At 45.6% G+C, this 13,714-nt stretch overlaps 1 protein-coding gene across 1 annotated transcript; it reads left to right on the top strand.

Annotated features, from left to right (window-relative positions):
• Positions 1 to 4,978: 4,978 nt before the first annotated feature.
• On the top strand, positions 4,979 to 11,886 carry LOC143288331 (uncharacterized). Its single transcript, XM_076596705.1, has one exon. It carries the CDS (start codon positions 6,941 to 6,943, stop codon positions 7,547 to 7,549), a length of 609 nt encoding a protein of 202 aa, XP_076452820.1. The 5' UTR covers positions 4,979 to 6,940; the 3' UTR covers positions 7,550 to 11,886.
• The last annotated feature ends 1,828 nt before the right edge of the window (positions 11,887 to 13,714 follow it).

Below are 13,714 nucleotides of genomic sequence, written 5' to 3'. Positions count from 1 at the left end.
AGTTCGGGTTTGTAAATTTCAATATTTTTTGTCAAAAAACTCCCACAAAAACAAACAACTAAAAAAAAGAATGAAAGAAAGAAAGAGAAAGAAGAAAAAAAGCAAACAAAAAACATGTTTTCAGGAACTATTAAAGGGAAGGAACTACATTTTGACATCGTCTCCCGGAGCACACTGACGCACACACACACACACACGTGCGCGCGCGCACCGGCCGGGCGCACGCAAACACGCATGCACGCAGCGTGTACGGCATTCGTATGCGAAATTAAAATGATATTCTGAGGATCTGTCTTCTCCACTGAGCATGTGACAAGATATAAGGACGTCTCAGTAATATATATATATAATGTGTGTGTGTGTGTGTGTGTGTGTGTGTGTGTGTGTCTGTGTGTCTGTGTGTGAGAGAGAGAGAGAGAGAGAAAGAGAGAGAGAGAGAGAGCCCCCCCCCCCCCCCCCCCCCCCCCCCCCGAGCGCGCATGGATTTTCCCGTTCCAGTTTCATCAACATTGTCAATGTTTCCATTGTTGCAGCCAGTTCTGTGCCCTTACTTTTATAGGACCACACTTGTCAACTTCTGGTTGTGCCATGTGCATGGTTATTGTTGCTGAGTTGTACTGCCCCTGAATGGATTAGTTTTGTTCGAACCAAGTTATTGATTGTAAACACAGTGCCGCGATTCCATTTTGAGTAACGTGAACAGTCAGTTCTCTAATACAAAAATTGAAATCAGATAGGAACACGTTCATAGTCTCTGTATTGGCAGATGAGTGTTCTCTTCCGATCTGCCACCTTCGCCCCATTTCACCATTGTTTGAACACTGAATTGTTTTGCTGTCTATTTGCTGTGCGGAGCTGAAGCAGACCAGGAGATCCCCCAGAGGAGACGCCCCAGAGTGGAACGGACCCCTACAGCTGTGACCCAGGGCACAGGGGAAGCAGACCTCCGTCATGTCGACACAGATGGACCCCCACACAAAAGAAAACGATTCCCATGATTGTGTTTTACAGATTTCTGCCAGACATCGCAGTTCTATCTTGACACTGTGGTTACACAACATCTCGGATAAAAATGATGAAAGTGCAGTTTGAATGAAAGCGTATCACCATGGGTAGTCGGACCTAACGAAGCTCACCGACAATGCGAAAAAACCCCAACTCAATGGGGAAAAAAAAAAAAGTCACGAGCACGGACATGTTAAATAAATTAGCATTCAACAGCACACTCCACGCCCCCCTCCATCTCCACTTAAAAAAACAAACAAACAACAACAAAAAAACCACCTCATCTAAAGCACTACTTTTCCAAACATTGTCGGTGAGCTTTTGCCCATGACGATGTGCTATTGTCCACAATCCCAAAGGCCAACACAGACATCAAGCGGCCAAGGGAAACTACTGGTCTTACGCCCAGTTCTTGATCTGCCAACTCCATTGGTCCAGTTCGGAGTTCACGAGTGTATCACATCAAAGATACCGCACCCTGGTGTGGTCAGTCTACAAAGCTCCGGCATGTTCTCGGGTGTCAACCCGGAAATCCATTTCCAAGGGTTTCAAAACCAGCGTTAATAACATAGTAAAGAGTGGTAACTCTCTCCATTCTCAAGGTACACAACTTCTGTCATTGCTGCTGTGTGCGCATGTCAAATGATCGGAAAAGGACAACCCCGGCGCTTCCTTTTGAGGAAGTGTCTGGGTTTGTTCCAATGTATCTTTTATTTACCTGTGTGCGAGCTGAATCGGTCGCGTAAGCAGCACTGACTTTGCATAATGAACGGGCGCAATAGCCGAATGGTTAAAGCGTTGGACTTTCAATCTGAGGGTCCGGGGTTCGAATCTCGGTGTCGCCTGGTGGGTAAAGGGTGGAGACTTTTCCGATCTCCCAGGTCAACATATGTGCAGACCTGCCAGTGCCTGAACCCCCTCCGTGTGTATATGCACGCAGAAGATAAAATACGCACGTTAAAGATCCTGGAATCCATGTCAGCGTTCGGTGGGTTATGGAAACTAAGAACATACTCAGCATGCACACAACATGATTATGTGCAGACCTGCTAGTGCCTGAACCCGCTTCCTGTGTTTACGCACGCAGAAGATCAAATACGCACGTTAAAAATCCTGTAATCCATGTCAGCGTTTGGAAACAAGAACGTACCCAGCATGCACACCCCCGAAAACGGAGTATGGCTGCCTACATGGTGGGGTAAATAAACCAAAACGGTCATACACGTAAAATGTTACATGTTTGACTGAGTGTGTATGTGTACGTGCCTGAAATATGATTGAACGACACAGGAAACGAATGATGAGCGCCCAGTGGCAGCCGTCAGTCGGCTCTACCCAGGTAGGCAGCCTGTTGTGCAAATGGCCCCGTGTTTGTAAAGCGCTCAGAGCTTGGTCTCCGTCCGAGGGTAGGCGCTATATAAGTATCCATACCAATCAATCAAAAGTTGTGTACCTTGTGAATGGAGAGAGTTAGCACTCTTTACTATTTGCATAATGATCCGGTCTCCTGGCCTCGATGATCACGTTCAGCGTTTTCCAGCATCCTCCACATCATGTCATGATGACAGAAAACAACCAGCACAGTGACAGCACAACAGTGCATACATTTTTCTGCAATCACGAACACGGACGACGCTCTTCGTACAATGGTCGGTATGGCTGGCTGAGCTATAAGCGACAAAAGAAAGATTTTGTTCCAGAATACGTTTTCGTATGAGACCAAACTCTTGATGCCGAACTGCACAAAAAGTTTATGTTCCGACCAATGATTCTTGATATTCTCATTTGTGAAGTGCCACAGCCTGTTTTGTATTCTCTCAAAATACTGACTTTGCCCTTGTGTGTAGCTGGTGGTTTTTTATTGTTGATATCAGTGTCAACAGACAGAAGTGACCAGTGTCAACAGACAGAAGTGACCAGTGTCAACAGAAGGGACAGACAGAATTGACCAGTGTCAACAGACAGAAGTGACCAGTGTTCACTGTGTGCGGGACAGAGGAAGGCGCGGCACAGTGAAAGCTGTGCCCTTGGGTCGTATTCAAGAGACCATCTTGCCTGCAGGTAAATGTGTACCTGCGGGTAATCTGCCTGAGGCAAGGCAAACTGCCCGAGGGTAAGCAATATCCAGTATTCAGGAACACAATGGCCTACCCGCGGGTCTACAAACCCAAAGGCAGTGTGCCCTCACCACCTGCCAAGGGTGACTGCCCACGAAGCAGAGGTAAATATGGCGGATCCTTTTGTTGCGTTGGTAGTTTTTATTTCTTTTTTATTTTATATAGTAGAAACAGGCGTTTTTCGGAGAGACCGTGTCTCGAATACGGCCCCTGATAGTTTGATCTTATCCTTTGTTGGTTTGGCAGTCAAAAATGACGTGTTGAGACTGGCAGACGTCATTATATTCCACATGGATTACGTATGTAGCTGTGAAGTTAGTACACTTGCAGACGATATATGACGGAATGCCCGAAACTTGCATATCGTTGAAATTCGTTCATTCCAGAGAAATATTTGAATCCGAGCTTCGCTATTTTATTTCATTTCATTTTTGCAATAAGCTGAAAAGCAGGGAGGACAATGTGTCAGAATGTGAAACTGGCCCCCAGATTCCACAAGTTGCTGACTTTCATAACTGGCCCCCAGATTCCACAAGTTGCTGACTCTCATTAATGCTGTGCCATGAAGGTTTTGTTGTTGTTGTTAAATTATCACACTGTGGTACAGTGAGCAGTAAAACAGCACGTGCAGAAGGAAATCCCCGAGGTTTTTAATCTTAGACGATTGGTTCACTGCCTGAGTGCACTTAGTGTGTCTTGAATACGAAGATAACTTAACCTTCAACCAAGGGTCCCTGCCCTGTCATGGGTAACTTGCCTTCAGGCAAAATGGTTTTTGTCTGGAACACGCCTCCATGTGCACAAATACACATGCATGCACTCAAGGCCTGACTGAGTGTGTCGGGTTATGCTGCTATCAGGCATCTGCCTGGTGGATGTGGTGTAGTCTATATGGATTTGTCCGAACGCAGTGACGCCCCCTTGTGAGAAACTGGTGTTCTTTCTCCACTGAAGCGGACTCGGGGAAAGGACACGGTGCATGGGAAACAACCCTTTATTGCAGCAATCCTTCATGTCTTTCTGTGCTTCCCTCCCTTGACTTGAACTCGTCAACAACCCGCCTTTCTGTCTGTTCCCCCTCTCTCTATAATTATATATTATATTACATTGTTTCATAATTTCTTATAAATATGTTCATTCAACTTCGTGAGGATATGTTTGGAGTCTACAACGTTTGCATGATTTTGTGCGTGCGCGCGCGCGTGTGTGTGTAGTGTTGTAAGTGTGTGTGTCTGTGTGTGTGCCTGTCTGTGCGTGAAAATGTGCATATGTGTCTGTGGATGTGTCTGTGATTGTGTGCCTGTCCGTGTGTGCATGCCTGTGTCGTGTGTGTGTGTGTGTGTGTGTGTGTGTGTGTGTGTGTGTGTGTGTGTGTAGAGAGACAGAGAGAGGGAAGGAGATCAGTAGAGAGCGTGTGTGTGTGTGTGTGTGTGTGTAGAGATAGAGGGAAGGAGAGAGAGAGCCGGAGAGAGCGCGCGCGCGCGTGTGTGTGTGTGTGGAGAGAGGGGAAAGAGGGAGAGCGGATGTGTGTGTGTGTGCGCGCGCGCACGTTGTGAGTTATGTGCGTGTATGCCTGTTTGTGCGTGGAAATGTACGTACGTGACTGTGTATGTGTCTGCAGTGTGTGCAGAGAGGTCAGATCGACAAATAAAATGGGAGAAAGGACATTGAGACCAGGAGAGCCGTGGGAAGAAAAGAAAGAAAAGAAAAGAAAGAGAGAGAGAGAAAAAGAAAAAAAAAGCAAGAGGAACGAAAGGTGTGCGTGTGGTCGGAAGCGAGAAACCGGCTCGCAAAACCAGTCCCACAGTCTAAAAATAGCCACACGGGACGACGCACCTTCGGTGCACAGCGCTGCAGACGACAATTCCGCACTATTTTCAAAGCGGACGACTCCACTCTCTCTCAGCAAATGAAAAGTGCTACCTTTTGCGAGCCGCTCAACTTCAACAAGCGATGGGCTGACCGTGCCATGGTTGAACACTCCCACTTGGTCTCCCTCGCTTCCCCGCTGAACTGAACAGCACACGGCCCCACACACATTCACAGCCTCCGACAGTGGCACTTTGCCCTTCCACTGACACCGGAGAGAGAGATTGAGATAAACAAAACAGTTACTCGCTTGTGACCACGTCTTCAAATTCCACGCCGACCCTGGTGCGCGAAGAATTCACGAGACTTGTGTGGAGTTGTCCTGTTTTTTGTTGTTGTTGTTGCCGGTGTCTGGTGTAGGTTGTTGTTGGTTTTTTGTGTTTTTTTTCCCAGTTTTTAAAGCGTGGTCGAAGGTCCAAGTATTTGTCCCGTGTCTGCTCAGTGTCAGAAAAGGGAGCAGAGATTGTAGTGAAAACTCCACTGACAGCTGCTGTGACGGTGGTGGCCGTGGGGAGGATTGGTTAAATCCAGGTAGGCTGTCAACCATTACACATTACACACACGAAGCACACACACACACACACGCGCGCGCGCGCTCACACACACTTCGTTGGCTCAGTCCTCGTGGGCCTGTGAAATGTCAAGCCTGCCTGTTCTAATCCCCGAGGAAGTTTGACAGTTGGGACAGACAGCTTGCTGTTGGTTATTACGGGTGTTTGCTGCCCCGTTCAAAGAAGGATACCTTCGACCCGAAATTAATAATTATTCGTTCTTGCTCAGCCTTGCCAACGTGTCGTGGTTTATTGATAGACACACAGGTCGATCGATAAGTTTTGTCAGCGGCTGTGTTACCGGCATTTTGAGTGTTTGAGCACAGTCCCCGTGGGGATCCGACGTTATCTGTGCTGTGATACGGAGAGAGGGAAAGAGCTGGAGAGAGTCGGGACTTCAACAGCGTCCAGTTTGTGTCGTCATTGAAGTGAAGGAGGAAGATCCCCCCCCACCTTCCGCCCCCCTCTTTGTCACACACAGTGTGGAACTGTGTCAGCCTGTAACACCTGCAGAGCCCTGTTCGGGTTTAGTTGTCAGTGATACTGACTAACTCAGTTGGTTCGTGGAAGATAAAATTCGCGATTGAAAAAAGAGGATTTTGTGTCAGTGTGCTGTGTTTTTATTTTCTTTCCTTTTTTTCTTCTTCCGTTTGTGAGTCAACACTGAGGCAAACTCTGTGGGTGGTTGGAGTCGGTATGTGCACACTCTACCTGAACTTTGAAGAATTTCTGTGACGTTTGTACTCCCCGCTGTGTGTCTGAACCTGGTATCCCCGCCGTGTGTCTGAACCTGGTATCCCCGCCGTGTGTCTGAACCTGGTATCCCCGCCGTGTGTCTGAACCTGGTATCCCCGCCGTGTGACTTGCCAATCCCATCGTGTGTCTGAACCTGGTATCCCCGCCGTGTGACTTGCCAATCCCATCGTGTGTCTGAACCTGGTATCCCCGCCGTGTGACTTGCCAATCCCATCGTGTGTCTGAACCTGGTATCCCCGCCGTGTGACTTGCCAATCCCATCGTGTGTCTGAACCTGGTATCCCCGCCGTGTGACTTGCCAATCCCATCGTGTGTCTGAACCTGGTATCCCCGCCGTGTGTCTGAACCTGGTATCCCCGCCGTGTGTCTCAAACTGGTATCCCCGCTCTGTGTCTGAACCTGGTATCCCCGCCGTGTGTCTGAACCTGGTATCCCCGCTGTGTGTCTGAACCTGGTATCCCCGCCGTGTGTCTGAACCTGGTATCCCCGCCGTGTGTCTCAAACTGGTATCCCCGCCGTGTGTCTCAAGCTGGTATCCCCGCCGTGTGTCTGAACCTGGTATCCCCGCCGTGTGTCTCAAACTGGTATCCCCGCCGTGTGACGTTGCCATCCATCCCCGTATCGGGTCCAGCATCAGCAGCAATGATCCCCGTGGCAGTGTCGGAGTCGGTGGCCGTCGTCACAGTACCCCGGTACGCCGACCGCAGCGTGGAGAGCTCCGTCCACTTCAGAGACATGCGCCGACACAAGAGCACGGTCACCTTCGAGCCCGGCCTGACGCCCGTGCGCTTCGCCGACACGATGATCGTGTACGGAAGAAACAGCACCAAGAAGCGCTACGTCAGCAGAACCTTCTACGAGCCCAGGGTCAAGCCCCGGAGGTTCGGCGAAACGGACTTCGTCTTCACCAAGGACACCTCGCAACGCTTCTCCTCCTTCCTGGACTATCACATCGACGAGTGCCGGAAGTGGTTCAAGACGTGTCTGGAGTTCAAGGCCAAGACCTTCACCGTGCACGCCATGCCCTCCTCCTTCTCCTCCTCCTCCTCCTCCTCTCTGACGTCACCCGCCTTGCTGCGACGTCACGGGCTTGATGACGTGGGCTTTGACGGGCCTGGTGCCTCCCAGGTTTTCATCCCCCCTTATCAGGGTGCCCGGGAGGTGGAGTTTGCCGAGAGGAGGTTCCGGGTGGGGCTCGGGAAGGGCAAGGTGGACCACAACATGAACGGGCCGGTTGCCAACGGTTTGTAACTGACAGAGGGGCTTGATTCGGCATCACTGTCCACGTTTTCACTCCCCCGTCCACTCGTCCTGTTCGTGTGTCCGGCAGAGTGAGCGAACGTCCACGGCCTTGGTGTGAAAACACTGCTCGTTCTCCTTTTCTTCTTTCTTCTTTTCTTTTCTTTTGTTGTGTTTTTTTCCCCCTTTTTTCTTTTTTTTCCTTTTCTCTTCCTTTTTTTCTTTTTTGTGTCTTTCTCCCCCCCCCCCACCTTTTTTTTAGGGGACTAATTGTGGATACTTTGCCTTTGACCTCTGGGTCTGTCTAGACAGTCTCTCTCTCTCCCCCCAACCCCTCTCTATATATACGTTAACATGCATTGCATTGTGACGTTTGTCTAAATATAAAAGAATGATGATCATATACCCATTCAAAAGGGGCCTATGCCTATACATGAATATACCATCTGGAATCTCTCTCTCTCTCTCTCTCTCTCTCTCTCTCTCTCTGTGTCTCTCCCTCTGTCTGTCCGTCTGTCTGTCTCTACATGTTTGTGTGTCTCTTAGAACAACGGCAGATGTGTAAGTCGGCCAAAGTGCTAATATCTTCACCGTTGGAAAATAAAGATTCATTCATTCATTCATTCATTCTCTCTCTCTCTCTCTCTCTCGATATATCTATATCTATCTTCCCCCCTCTCTTCCCTCTCTCTCCCCCTCTCTCTTTTATCTCTGTCTCTCTCTTCGAATTCCTTATTCTTCCCCCCCCCCCCTCCCCCCCAATCACTCCATTTAGTTTATTCCTTATTCTTTCTTTCTCCATCTCTCTCTGCGACTGTCTCGGTCTCTAATGAATCTCTCACTCTTCCTCTCTCTCTGTCATTATGTTCTTTCTCTGCCCCCCCCCCCCCCCCTCACCCTACCCCTCCTCCTCTCTCTCTACCCACCCAAATACAAAATTAGCGTGATCTCGTGCATCAAAAGATGTGCATGAACAAGTGACTTGTGTAGGTTTTTTCAATTAAAAAAAAAAATTCTTTATTGAATAGTGAATTTTGTAGTTGTGCTTGTAGTTCATACAGATCCAGTACTGGTTAGCCGAGGCACGATAGCATATAATATGTATGTATGTACGAATGCACATAATGTATTTCGTGGTGTAGTGAGCCCGGCGTGATGTAATCTGGTGCTTTTACAGCTGTGGTAGGCGGTATGTATGGCTTCAGTCTGAAATTGACGTCATTGTAGAAACACATCATCGTAGTGATGACGTGTTTCTATAATACGTAACTTTCATTCACAAGCATTGAGGCAGGCGCTTCGGACAGTGTTGTTTTTTGTTTTCTCTTTTATCAGATATATATATATATATATATATATATATCATGTCATTACAACACTCAATGCTTGTGAATGAAAGTGACGTATATATAGAATTATCGGGGGCTTCCAGAACGTTGAATCCACTGTCATCCCTCCTTAATCCCTCCCCCCCTACACTACCCCCCCCCACCCCCGCGCTTCCCTCGCCCCCCCCCCCCCTCCACCCCCTCCGCCTCCAAACACCCCTCCTTGTTGTTCCTTGTTTCACAGTGAAATATGTTGTGCCCAGTTGTTCATTTTGCCATAATGTCATTACGACAGCATCCACCTGTCTCTCTAGAGCTTATAACTTATCTATTTGTTATATGTATATGTGTGTGTGGTGTGTATCTTTTTTCCCCTCAATGCCTGACTAATGGTGTTGGGTTACGTTGCTGGTCAGGCATCTGCTTGGCAGATGTGGTGTAGCGTGTATGAATTTGTCCGAACGCTGTGACGCCTCCTTGAGGAGCTGAACTGAACTGAATTCTCTGGTGCTCAGGTGCGGTTTACACAGTGTGTCGGGGGCTTAATGGGTAGGCGTTGTTGGTGGTGTTGATGTGGGTTTTGGTTTTGGTTTGTTTTTGTGTGTGTTTGTTTTTTTTGTTTTTTTAGGGATTGGAATCCTGTAAAGACATGTATAACCAGCACAGGGTAGTGGGGGTGAACATATCAGGTTTTGAGAATGTTGTGTACAAAACAACAACAACAACAAAAGACTATGAAGACTGTGATCTGTTGTTCATAAACTATTTTATTCTTGGCCTTGAAAGAAAACTGAAGCAGCCTGCCAAAAACAGAAGCGACTGCACGACAAAAGCAAACGAACAACAACAAAAAAAAGATAATTAGAAAAAAAATAAAATAAAAAATAAAAACGCGATTTCACGCCGTTGCAAATAGAGAGGGTTAGGCAGGACTGCAGAGTGGTAGAAGTCGTGGAATGTGAGGGATAGGGATTGTGGAGTTCTCTCCGCCTCCGCTAAATCTTGATTAGTGGTCTGGACGCTAGTCATTCGAATGAGACGACAAACCGAGAGGTGGGGAATTTGTTACTTCAAGCAGTGCTGTTGTGGTTTTTTTGGTTTTGTTTTTGTTGTTGTCATTGCTAACAAAAAATATTTTGGAAATGATTCACGTCATTGCAAAAATGGTTTGTGAATTCGTGGTGTCTTTACGTTATTGCAAACTGTTGAGGGTATAGTCGGTTTTTTTTTGTTTTTGTTTTTTTCGTCATTGCAAACAAAAATGGTCTGGGAATCTGCGTCATTACAAAAATGGTTTGGGAATCTGCGTCATTACAAAAACGGTTTGGGAATCCCTGATGCCTTAACTCATCCAGCCCTGGTGCCAGTGCATTGCTGTTGTATCAAAGTTTTCCTGAAATAAGTGGTTTTCCATGTTTCTACATACAGTGCACAGACCGCCGAGAAAAGGGTTGAAATAACTTCTACAGTACGTATGGTCGCACGTGATCTGGCGGTAAAACGGTATATTTTCTCTGTGTGTGTGTGTTTCATTTCCGCATCAGTAAGGCATGGGAACCGGCCCAGGCTGTGAAATACACAAAGTTGAATGGGTTAGCATTGTGAAACAAAATGTGTCCGCATCTTGCAACCGAGTCACGCACGTTGCTTACATCCCGCTTCAACGTGCTAGTTCCTTCCACAGGCGCTTGTCGAAACCTTTTTTTTTCGGGGTGGAGGGAGGAGGGGAGGGGGGGATTGGCGGGGGTGGGGTGGGGGTGGAGGGTATATCCTATGGTAGCATATTGATAATTTATTGAAATGATACATTGAAGTCGCAAAAAAAAAAATTTCTCCACAGCAGCTCCGGGCTGACAGTCCGCATGGCGGATGTCCCCACGAAGAGGCTCTGTGCCGCACAGAACTTACTACTGAGTGTACTTCGTCACGTCATCCAAAAGACTAGCACCCAGACCACCGATCAGCACCTTGTATTTAAAGGCGGAGAGAACTACGCGGTTGGTGCCGTGAGACCTTGTGTGGATCGTGAGCGTAGGACCTGTCAGTCATATAGCCAGCGTTTTGTCCTGGAAATGGTCTCCTCTTTTCATCCTGCTGGCAGCTTACTATGATAATAACAATGGTTTTCATGGGAAGATTAACGCTGTTGTTGTTGTTGAGTTGTTGTTGTTGTTGTTTTGTTTTACGGTGTGTGTGTTTTGTTCTTGTGTGTGTGTTGTTGTTGTTTTAAATCAAAACCTGATATTTTGTTTCTTACGTAATATGTTGTTGTTTTTCTTGAATGAAGCATGACAAGTCTCGACGATGATGTGATTATAAATCTTTTTCAAAAGTTTTATTGTTAAAATTTTATATATATATATATATATATATATATATATATATATAGAGAGAGAGAGAGAGAGAGAGAGAGAGAGAGAGAGAGAGAGAGATATGGTCGCACGTAATCATTAATGATAAGTATGTAAATCATTACATCTTGTGACATGATGGTTTGTTGTTTTCGCTTGTTCAGGTCCTGTATTCATGACAAGGTTTACATTGCTGTTAATGGGTTTTTGTTATCATTATTGTCATTATTATTATTATTATTATCATTGTCATTATTATTATTAATGAGAGCAAAATATCAGGATATGAATTGTGAGGCTATGATTTACCAGGATATGAATTATGAGGCTATGATGTACCAGGATATGAATTATGAGGCTATGATGTACCAGGATATGAATTATGAAGATATGATTTACCAGGATATGATTTCAGTTTGAGTATATCATTTACCAGTATATGAATTATGAGGGTATGGTTTTACCATGACACTTTCCCAGCTTGAAAACTTTCGTTTGTCGTCGCCTCCACCTCAACGACTGTCTCCTTCAGAACCCCCCCCCCCCCCCCCACCCCACCCCCTCCCCCACTCTCCGTCCTCTTCCTATGTTTTCTTCTTGTCTTAGTTTTTTTGTTTGTTTTATTACTCTGTGTGTGTGTGTGTGTGTGTGTGTGTGTGTTTTGTTGTTGTTTTTTTAATTGCCTTGCTACGATATGGCTTTGTTGTTTTAGTTGTTGTTTTTTTGGGGGGGGATTGGGGGGTGGGGTGGGTGGTGGGGGGAGGAGGGTTTGTACACCATCAATATTTTGTGGTTGGAAAGTGGGTGACATCTGGATAAAGACACACAGCCTGTGTGGCTGTTGGGTCAGTTCCGGTTGCTTCGCGCTGTCAAGAAGTGACAAGGAAATTGTTTTACATCAAAAATGAAAGTCATCACGTGCGTGCGTGGGGCGAAAACTTAAGACAGTGTGAACTAGGACAGGTTCTGCGCGGGATAGTTCTTTTTTTCTTTTTCTCTTTTATTATTATTTTTTTTTTTTTAATTAAAAGCCAAACTGTCTCACAATATTGCAAGTATATGATATGATGATATGCAGCAATATGTACCTGCAATGTATGTGAGAAGAATGCTTTTGGTGTGAAAATAATGCGTTTGGTGTGAAAATAATGCAGTTTGGTGTGAAAATGATGCGTTTTGTGTGGAAATAATGCGTTTTGTGTGAAAATAATGCGTTTTGTGTGGAAATAATGCGTTTTGTGTGAAAATATTTGGTGTGAAAATGATGCGTTTTGTGTGAAAATAATGCGTTTTGTGTGAAAATAATGCGTTTTGTGTGAAAATAATGCGTTTTGTGTGTATTTATGAGGACGATCACACCGACCACAAAGCAAGTTTTTGTGGTTTTGTTAGCTTGTTTTATTATTATTATTATTATTATTATTATTATTATTATTATTGCTGTTGGTGTTGTTATTATCATTATTCTGATCATGTACGCCTAATCTTGAAAATAAGCCCTATGTGTTTACAAACAGAGCACATATGTAATGTATCAAAAAGGAAAAACTGAAGACAAGATAACAAACATCATTAAAAAACATCCAACCACACACACACACACACACACACACACACACACACACACACACACACACACACAAAACACACAAGCACACGCGCACGCACACACGCAAGTGCAATCGTAAATAGTACACAATCAAAAATACAACCAATAATTTCTGAAACTACCTATATGTATTGTATTGTATTGTATTGTGGGTAGTTGTTGTTTTTCTCACCAGTTCGACACTTTTATCGTTTATTTCTCTGTTAGTCTGTACTCCTGGAAGACGGGGGGCAGGGTGGGGGTGGGGGGAGGTATGACAACGAACATCTCCACAGGTCTTTCAGCATAAGTAGCATCTGTAAATTCTGTGCTAGAAGTTTCATCTTTTCTATTGCTCTCTTTGTTTCTGCCTTCTCTCTCTCTCTCTCTCTCTCTCTCTCTCTCTCTCTCTCTCTCTCTCTCTCTCTCTCTCTCTCTCTCTCTCTCTCTCTCTCTCTCTCTCTCTCTCTCTCTCCCACTCTCTCTCTCTCTTCCTTCACTGTTGTCTCCTTTTTTCCTGCCTTCCCAGTCCATTTCCTATTTCTTCTTTCGAGCAAGATTTGACATTTTTTTCAATACTCTTTTCCGCAGCCTGTGCTGTTTTGCTGTGGCGATTAGGTTGTGAGATTGAAAACACTGGGATGGACACTAGCTGCCCATTCTGCAGTGTTGTTTGCGAGTAGGGCCTTTTTTATGTCTTTTTTTTTGGCTTTGGAGTATTGTTTGTTTGTTTGGGGAGTTGTTTTTTTTTAAATACTTTTTTACGTTTTTGTTGTTGTTGTTGTTGTTGCTTTGTTTTGTTTTTTAATCTGGGGATGATGAATTAAGCAGAACAGCTGACGTCTTTAGCATGACCTAGTTTTATTTTCCCCAAGGAGCAAAGTGGTTAAGATACTTTGTCATGAACTGT

This window comes from Babylonia areolata, chromosome 12 (assembly GCF_041734735.1).
Source record: "Babylonia areolata isolate BAREFJ2019XMU chromosome 12, ASM4173473v1, whole genome shotgun sequence".
In the NCBI taxonomy this organism is placed as follows: domain Eukaryota; kingdom Metazoa; phylum Mollusca; class Gastropoda; order Neogastropoda; family Buccinidae; genus Babylonia; species Babylonia areolata.
Note: the sequence above shows the minus strand (reverse complement) of the source record. Positions and strands in the feature narration are given on the sequence as shown.

Excerpts from the sequence above, each read along its gene's own strand:
- LOC143288331 (XM_076596705.1), top strand. The coding sequence starts at position 6,941 with ATGATCCCCGTGGCAGTGTCGGAGTCGGTGGCCGTCGTCACAGTACCC.